At 32.4% G+C, this 9,690-nt stretch overlaps 1 protein-coding gene across 2 annotated transcripts; it reads left to right on the top strand.

Annotated features, from left to right (window-relative positions):
* The first annotated feature begins 1,288 nt into the window (after positions 1-1,288).
* LOC111910503 (uncharacterized) lies at positions 1,289-6,444 on the top strand. 2 transcript variants are annotated; one of them, XM_023906343.2, is made up of 12 exons: positions 1,289-1,583; positions 2,120-2,690; positions 2,788-2,869; positions 3,032-3,098; positions 3,380-3,565; positions 3,656-3,716; positions 3,824-4,147; positions 4,240-4,321; positions 4,624-4,690; positions 4,781-4,966; positions 5,049-5,109; positions 5,191-6,444. In XM_023906343.2, exons 2-12 carry the CDS (start codon positions 2,120-2,122, stop codon positions 6,024-6,026), a joined length of 2,523 nt encoding a protein of 840 aa, XP_023762111.1. In that variant the 5' UTR covers positions 1,289-1,583; the 3' UTR covers positions 6,027-6,444. The 2 variants fall into 2 exon arrangements, with proteins under 2 accessions (XP_023762111.1, XP_023762110.1); XM_023906342.3 differs by having other exon boundaries at positions 1,290-1,579.
* Positions 6,445-9,690: the final 3,246 nt, after the last annotated feature.

Raw genomic sequence — 9,690 nt, 5'->3', positions numbered from 1 at the left:
TGTAACACTAGTTTATAACCCGTGGAACCATGGTTACAAAATTAATTAAAATTTTATAGTAAAAATTCAAAACTATTAATCAATTATTTTAAATAAGTTATTAATAAAATATATTTTTAGTTATATAAAATTATAATCGTTGATTTAAATAAATATGTGAAATTATCTTACCTTATAATCTATATTAATTTTATTTTAACTTTTATTCAAATGTTATTAATTTAATATAATTAGAATGGAAATTTTGAATTTTTACAATTTAAAATGAAGAATCAATAGGTTAACAAATGACAAGACATTAACTAGAATGTCTAATAAAATAACACATGACAAAATAAGAATAAATATAAATATATTCCTATTCTAATAAAAGAGTAGTTTTTAATCTCCTTTTGACAAGTGTCACCATATTAAGCCTCATAATTAATGCAAATTTTATTTTTCTTTTGCCATGTTTCACCTTATTATGTCTTATAATTAATACATACTAATTGTCAACATATTGATTCTCCATTTCAAATTTTAAATTTCTCATTCTAATTACATTAAATTAACAACATTAGAATAAAAATTAAAATAAAATTAATACAAATTATAAAGTGATATAATTTTATATATTTATTTAAATCAATGATTATAATTTTATATAACTAAAAAACATCTTAATTAATAATTTATTTAAAATAAGTTATTAATAATTTTAAATTTTAACTATTAAAGTTTAATTAATTTTATAACCGTGGTTCCTACGGGTTATAAACTAGTACTTTAATAAATAAATATTTTTTTGACACTTGTCACACTCTCATTTAATTTGTCAAATGTCATTTAATGGTTATTTCAAATTAATTTTTTTTTCACATTTCATTTTATGAGTTTTTCTATTTTATTAAATTTCACATAATATTTTAATATAATAATTGCAATAAATATAGTAATAAATTGATATCAATTTCATTTGTCAACTTACTTTTTAATTTAAAAATTCTCAAAATTAAAGTTCATTAATTTCTTTTGTTTATTTATTTAAATCTTAAAAAATAAAAAATATTTTTATTATAATAATTTATTATTTTTCTTATTTTCTTATAAATTCAAAGTTATCAAATATTTTGATTTTTATATTTAACTTTTTCTTTTTAAATTAACTGTGTCAACTTATCTATTAACATTTGAAATGAATCAAATTATACACAAATTTATGAGAATCTTGCAAAATACTTAAAAATGTTATTTTTAATTGATAAATAAAGTATGGTGGCAAGAAAATTGTTTGGGCGAGTAATATCTACGGTTTATAATTGAAACAACTGAACTAAAAGAGATATCAGTTGTGTTTTAGGGGAAGCAACGCTGTGATGGAATCTGAGCAAGAACGACTCTGAATCTCTGATGCGTTTGTGTGTGTTGTCTGTGTGTGACAGTTTGAATCCCTCGATACTTGGGCATCGCTTCAAAATCTTCTCAACCTCTCTCTGCCGTAGATTTTCTAATCCCCACGGAGGTCAACGGCGGCGGCTATTCTCTTTTCTCCACCATTTTCTCCTTCTGAGACGTCTTTATTTCCGTAATAGTTATCGTAAGTGCGTAAATCTCTAACTTATAGCTTTAAATCAAAGCCTACTTGAATTTCACCAGATAATTCATTCTCTCTCCCTCTCTTATACACAATTACAGAGTAATTTGAGAAATGGTACTTTTGAATTCCTGTTATGCGACTTTTCCGAATTGGTATTTGGTGATGTGGTAATTTGGAAATTGATACCTGTTGTTGAACTCATGAAGTTTAGTTTGGTGATTAGTAATTACGTAATGTAGTTGGATAGAATTCCTGCTTTCATCGCTTTTCTTCTGCTTTTTTTTAAACTCATCCGAAGGCACTTTAATTGTGTAGTTGGAAGAGTGGCATCCATGAATTAGAAGGACATTTAGGGTAAGATGCAGAAAACAAATGTGAACCATAAAAGCTTAGAGTTGATTTTAGTTTAATATCATGAATAGGAGTTCTCTTAGATAGATGTTAACACTAATTTGGTAGACAATGTGCACCTATGATATACAACTTCTTTCAATTTTCAGTGTCGTTTTGAACATTTTGATGCTCCTAATGCATTTGCAGATGGAAAGAAGCATGGAGGTTTATGGCCCACCTGTTAAAAGGAGGAGGGTATCACATCCACACCGAGTGAACCATTCTGAATCTAACAAAGAGCCTAATCTGCTCCCCCCAAATGGGAGCACAGATATTAGTATGGCTTGCATAGATGAAGCAACTGCAACTGTTTCTCCAGCAGACATGCCAAATATAGAAATGGTAGTCAAACAGGATGACACATTCAATAATGGGAAAGAAAGTTTAACCGAGGGCTCCCAGATTGACTGTTTTGCCCTTGAGCAAGAAAGCGAAAAGAACAAGGATAAGATTGTGATGGAAGGATCAGAATCATCTACCACTGAAGATAGGAGTCATCCCAGTGATAAAAACACAGAACTGAAGATGGATGTGGTTAATTCAATAACTAAAATGGATGCAGTTAAAGAAAATTCTAGTGAAGCTAGGAATGAAGATAATTGTCATTCACATCCTAGAAAAAAGCTTCTTGTCCTTGATGTGAATGGGTTGATTGTTGATATTGTAGCAGATCCAGATGAAGCCTATAGAGCCGACACTATAATAGGGTCAAAATCAGGTAGGGATTTGGTTTTAAGAGTAAAGATTTAAAATTTATTCCTCTATGTCTATGCTACTCAACTAATTTCTAACTTAATTTTTCTTTGCTGTTGTAGTTTATAAGAGACCATATTGTGACGAATTTTTAAATTTTTGCTTTGAGAGATTCAATGTAGGTGTCTGGACATCAAGAACAAGGTACTCTAATTTTTCAGCTTATAACTACTTAATTCTGTCTTCCATTGGTTCCCTCATTCCATCAAGTTGAACATTTTTGTCACTTGTATGGAATGTATTTCATCAAATTTATTTCTTACTCTGTTTTTTTTTTTCTTATCAATGTTTATGAACCTCCTCCAGAAGAAACATAGAACGGGTCCTTGACTTTCTCATCAAAGACACTCAGCATCAATTGCTTTTCTGTTGGGTAAGTCATATCTTCTGTACTTCTTTGGCATTGTAGATGTATCATGTGATTCATCTCTAAGCACCAAGTTATATTTTATAGGGTTATATGCAAGAAATAGCTACAAACATCTGTTGATTTGTTTATGATAGCATCCTACTTTCATTTCTTATTACAGCATTGTACTTTGAAAACTTGAAGCTATGCCATCTAAAATGTGCAAATTAATGAAAGTACATTGCTATTTCTTGCATTTAGCCCCATATCAGTATTAATATGATAAAGATTGGTTTTTGACACAGGATCAATCTCACTGTACTGAGACCGGTTTCAATACTATTGAGAACAGTGATAAACCATTAGTTTTAAAAGAACTTAAAAAGTTATGGGAAAAACAAGATCCTAATCTTCCCTGGGAAAAAGGAGTCTATGATGAATCAAACACTTTTCTTTTGGATGATTCTCCATATAAAGCACTTCGCAACCCTGTAAGCTCTTCTTTTTCTTTCAATTTCTTTTCTTTTTATCACCAATTAAAGGTACTAATTGGCTTCACAATTCACAATTCTTATTTTCAGCCGAATACTGCAATCTTTCCCTATACTTACAGTTATCGAAATACCCAAGATAATGGCTTAGGTGAGTCATTGTGTTTGTGTCTCATTTATTTCTGTTTATATTCATTAAGATTGAGCCATAAATAATTTGAATGTGCCAGCTGTCATATTCTTGATTTTCCATTACAGGACCTAAAGGCGACCTTCGAAATTATCTTGAAAAGTTGGCAGCATCTGATAATGTCCAAAAGTTTATACAGCAAAACCCATTTGGCCAACAACCTATTTCTTACAACAATGAATCATGGAAATTTTACCTTAAGGTTATTGGTGACAGTGCCACCTGTCCACAACAAGAAGCTGATGCTTCTAAATCTTGTTTTAGAAAGAAACTTTTAGTTATTGATGTGAGTGGGTTGCTTGCTGATGTTGTGTCACTCCCACGTGAAAGATATAAAGCAGACACAATACTGCAATATAAAGCAGACACGATACTACCAGGGTCAAGGGCAGGTATGGAAAGAAAAAAAATATATATGCGTGATAATTGGGGGTTGATACTTCTTCAAGAAATTGTTGGATCTGATTGGTGTTTGGTTTTGCAGTGTTTAAAAGACCTTATTGTGATGAGTTTTTGCAATTTTGCTTTGATAGATTCAAAGTAGGTATGTGGGCATCAACATCAAGGTACTGTAATGTAGCGATAGGTAGGAGGGAATCAGTGAAGGAATGGAATAGTTCATTACTTCATTCCTTTGGAATGAAAATATATATATATATATATATATATATATATATATATATATATATATATATATATATATATATATATATATATGTTGGTTTTGTCCAATGGAATGTAATGACCCATTCCATTCCTTTATCATTCGATTCCATGGAACCAAACATACCCTATTCTTCTGTTCTTTATTACTGTATTTTTTTCATATGATTTTTTATGCTGATACATGTTTACAAATTTGATACAGATTTCATACAGAACGGGTTCTTGACTTTCTTATGAGAGACACTCAACACAAATTGCTTTTCTCTTGGGTAAGCCCCATTTATTCTTCACCTGTATTATGTTGTTTATTCCATTATTATTATGCACTAATTTCTTTTTTTTTTTTTTTTTTTTTGCAGGATCTATCTGATTGTACAGACACAGGTTTTCGTACTGTTGAGAACATGAACAGACCCTTAGTTTTAAAGCAACTTAGAAAATTATGGGAAAAGAAAGATCCAAATCTTCCATGGGATATTGGAGACTATGATGAATCAAATACACTTCTTTTGGATACTTATCCATCCAAGGCTCTGCTAAATCCCGTTAGTAGTCTCTACCATTTTCATATATTTCTACTTACTTGAATTTTTTTATTTATATTTCAGTTTCTTCTTTCCATTTCAGCCATACACAGCAATCTTTCCTTATGCTTACTGCTACTGGAAGACAGAAGATACTTCCTTAGGTAAATAAATCATCCTATTCACTTTTTTTTATAGTATTGCTTTCTTTTTTTTTTTATAAATTATTTTTTGTCCCATGACAGGGTCTGATGGGGACCTGCGAATATATCTGGAAAAGTTAGCAGCATCTGAGAATGTTCAAAAATTTGTGGAGCAAAATCCATTTGGCCATCGTCCCATTACAAGCAAAAATCTTTCATGGGGATTTTACCAAAAAGTTATTCGTGTCTTTACGTCAAAATCAGAAACCGACAACATTACTTCTTCCACTCTTCCAATCAAATCGGAATCAGAAGTCAACACTGTTACTGATTCCGCTCTTCCAACCAAATCAGAACAAGAAGCCGACACTGTTATGGTTTCTGCTCTTCCAATTAAATTGGAACCAGAAGCTGACACTATGACTGATTCCATTCTTCCAATCAAGTTGGAACAGGAAGCCAACACTGTTACTGATTCCGCTCTTCCACCACAAGCCGACACTATTACTGATACTGTTCTTCCAACCAAATTGGAACCAGAAACCGAGACCATTACTGATTCCGCTCTTCCAACCAAATTGGAACCAAAAGCCGGTGCTATTACTGATTCCATTCTTCCAATCAAGTTGGAAAAGGAGGCCAACACTATTACTGATTCCGCCCTTCCAAACAAATTGGAGCAAGAATCCGGCGCTATTACTGATTCCATTCTTCCAATCAAGTTGGAACAGGAGGCCAACACTGTTACTGGTTCCGCTCTTTCAACCAAATTGAAACCAGAAGCCGGCGGTATTACTGATTCCGCTCTTCCCACAAAATCAGAACGGGAATCTAACACCAGTCCTGCTTCCCTTGCTGAAAATATAAAGGAGCCAGAAACCGAAACTAATCCTGATTCAGCTGCTGAAACCCTAAAAGGTTTGTCACACTCACACTAACATTAAACCTGAGAATAACAGAACCTAAAATGAAGTGAGGCCATTTTGATACATGTTGTACTCTGTGTTCATATTTATAATTAGATGATCTAGGCCTAGATAGTTTGAACTTTGAACCTAGCACATATCACATATGCATTCTTTGATTGTTGGTTTTTGCATCCTGTTCCTGTTCCTGTTATGTTATATTTCTACCGGATTTTGTGAGCTGGTACTACATATGACACGAAGATGACAGCTGTTGGTGGTGCCGCTGCTGGTGGTGGTGGGGGATACAGTGGTTTCATGGTTTTTGATTTTGTAGGTGGACTGACCAACTGCACTGCAGTGATCTCATATTTATAGTGTTTCTTAGGCTGTCTGTAACACCAAATTTTGTGATGCTTGATTTTATATAAAACTCAATGAAATTGTTTAATCATCTGTTCCTTATTAGTGTATCCTCATCATGTCCTTAACTGAATGGCTATATGGGTTATACGTATGTGCAAATGGATGCATGTATACATGTGTAAGTAGACAAAGGGATTTGTCTCTCTTTTTTCTTTTTGGAAAGAGAACTTCTTCTTGTGATTAAAACCAAATAAAAGCCATGGTCATGATGGAGTGTATTATTGACTTGTTTCAATCTAGAGTGATGAACAAAAGAATCTAGTAGATACAGTTTATTTGATCCATGCCTTAAGCTTGAAACAAAAAATTATGCCGACAAGGGAAATTTAGTGGACCAATTGACATTTACTACAAAGTTTTTTTGTCACTAAATTTTCATGTTTGGTTCATATTATTTTGACGTGGTAGCATTGTATCCGTTGTTAGACGTTCTCCCCTACTTGATCCGACATTAGATTGTTATGTGTTGCACAATTAGGAAAAAGTGGTGAAAGATTTCAAGATAATATGTAACCTTACAAGTGTTAAGTAAGCAGTAAGCACTACAAAACATTATGGACCAAAACCAAAAGGACCGGGCTGGGTCGAGCTACTTGGTAGTATTAGGGTTAAATGAAAGTCTAGGGTTTGATTTTAGGAGTGAGTTGTTCACTAGTATATCCATCAATTCTTATGGATATCCAAAAGCTATGGACCCACTAGATAGACATAGACATATATCCGCTAATTACCACACAGACACGACACCAGCTAAAGCCTAAAAACCCAAACCTACTTGCTATTTCTTCAGATTCCTCAATACCCAAAATCTCAATGCAGTTTAAGTCCAACAAATAATAACTATTCTTAATAAACTTTCTCAAAACATCCGTAATTACATAGTATAAACTTTACGGTGAAATCTCAATAATTAGGATGTTAAATTATAATAATAACAGTATCTAATATTCTAATTACACCTATTATAACCACAAAAGATTAAGAACCGTAAGAACCCCATTAGTTAGTAAATATTTACATGATATTCTTATTAAACATGTGAAAATTCTATTATTTTTTCTCTTTTTGATAGAAAAAGGGCAAAATGGTAATTTTTGCAGTATAATATTTTCATTCTTAAATGTTCTCATATTTGAACACAAAACTTATATAAATTACAAGTTTATACAATACATTTATAGTTTAATTCACAAAATTCACAACTTAATACAAACCATTTTACAATAATTCACAAATTCAAATAAATCAAAAATTCAAACTCTACTACTACCACCACCATACGCTGCCACTAACCACTTGTATCAACATCGCAACCATCATTTTCTTCTAAATCATATATGTATATAATGTCATGCATTAATAATTTAAATACTACATTCACAGTCTAATAAAATAATTTATTTCATTCATTTTGAATTTAATGCAAAACTATTATTAAAACTAATGTATTCTTACATACTTATACAGCACAAAAAATAAATATATTCAGAACAAAATTAACAAAAAAAAAATTTATACATAAATCATTCATATTTTAAATTGTGAATTTAATATATTAAGCCGTGAATAAAATTTACAATATTTCAAAAGCAAAAAAAATTATAAAATAATCACAATTTAATATAAATTCATTCACAGCTTAATACAATCAATTCAAAATTTAATACACAAAATTCACAGCTTAATATAGTCAATTTATAGTATAGGAAGAAAATTCACTGTTTAATGCAGTTAATTCACAATTTAAAACACAAAAATCACAGTTTAGTACAAAAAATGCAAAGTTTAATACACAAAAAGTAAGCATCTTGTCACACCCCAAAACCGGAACGGCGGAAACGTTTTGGGGTGGATGACGTCATGTCAAGTATCACAACACATGCATTATAGTAATCAAAGTACAATAAAACATTGCATTAATAGTAATAGTTTTACATGGTTTACATTACAATACATCAAAGTAATACAAGTAAACATAAGTAAGTGCAGCATGGCACTAAGCTATCTTCATCAACAGCTTCGGGGATGTACCTGTCTAATCCTAACCTGAGAATACAAGTTATTTGAAAAGCGAGTATCAACATTTTTACAAATGCTGGTGAGTTCATAAGTATTAAGTGTCATTTTATCCAAATAACTTTAATAAAAGTGGTAGTTTTAGAGTATCCATTAAATTAGTGTCTTTTCCAGAAAATCCTATATTTTCTTTAATAAAAGCAGTCTTCTACCAAGACTGGACGGAGTTATGTGGTAAAAAGTAGTTTTCCCTTAATCGCTATCATTATCAAAATACAGAATTTGATTATTAAAGAAAGCAAGAGGAATCAGGGAAATAACATATGCCTCAGCAGTGAAGACTGCTGACTAAGGCAAAAGGAATCATAGACTCCAGGAGAGTATCGAACAAACGACACGTCTGGCTCAGTCTAACAAAGGGAGACACAGACCCCAGACAGTACCAAATGAAAGGTACGGCTAATAAGGTCTAAAACAGAGAATACAGACTGTAGACAGTATCAAATGAAAGATACAGCTAGCAAGGTCTAGAACAGAGAATACAGACCGCAGACAGTACCAAATGAAAGATACAGCTAGCAAGGTCTAGAACAGTGTGACTCTGAGAATGGGTTTCCAGCATACAGTGTAAATTGCTGGTGAAATACCGTTACCTTAAGGCCATGAATTATAAGGTAACCTGGGATACTCGTAACCATACTAACCGACACTAGAGTACCTGACGCCCTACAAGCGTCTATAAAATATGACATTTGTCACCCCTTGGCTTGGTAGGTCGTGGACTGTAGCTAGCAGTCAGGGTGCGGGGGTGTCAATCCCATATAGATCTATACATATAATGTCCGCTCTCCCTACAGGAGACTCTGGTTACCAACTAGACGACGGAGAAGGTCGTGTCCCGAAGATGCATCCCAAATAGTGGGTAGAGGGTTTCCAATGTAAGTGCTGAACTGGTGGTAGAGACTCTTAATTGAACTGACTAATGTAAACCTATATGTTTATGCTTGTGTACATAATATATAACTAATAAATCAAATGACCTTCGGATGGACATCCGATCCCACCAGACCACATCTCAATGAAGAAAAGGAAATAGGGCGGACAAGCCTTCCTAAGTCCTTTAATCATTACTTATATGCATCTAAACAAGCACATACATACATCTAACTACGATTGAGTGTGTAACAAGTGGAATCATATCATGAAGTATAACCGAATCGTATGGAATAACCGGATCGTGATGTATACGTGTACA

The sequence above is a fragment of the Lactuca sativa genome, chromosome 1, assembly GCF_002870075.4.
Source record: "Lactuca sativa cultivar Salinas chromosome 1, Lsat_Salinas_v11, whole genome shotgun sequence".
NCBI classification, from domain to species: domain Eukaryota; kingdom Viridiplantae; phylum Streptophyta; class Magnoliopsida; order Asterales; family Asteraceae; genus Lactuca; species Lactuca sativa.
Note: the sequence above shows the minus strand (reverse complement) of the source record. Positions and strands in the feature narration are given on the sequence as shown.

Bases quoted from the DNA above. Each gene is read 5' to 3' on its own strand.
- LOC111910503 (XM_023906343.2), top strand. From the start codon at position 2,120: ATGGAAAGAAGCATGGAGGTTTATGGCCCACCTGTTAAAAGGAGGAGG. The intron at 3,717-3,823 runs GTGAGTCATTGT...TTTCCATTACAG, and splicing joins TACCCAAGATAATGGCTTAG to GACCTAAAGGCGACCTTCGA. The intron at 5,110-5,190 runs GTAAATAAATCA...GTCCCATGACAG, and splicing joins GACAGAAGATACTTCCTTAG to GGTCTGATGGGGACCTGCGA.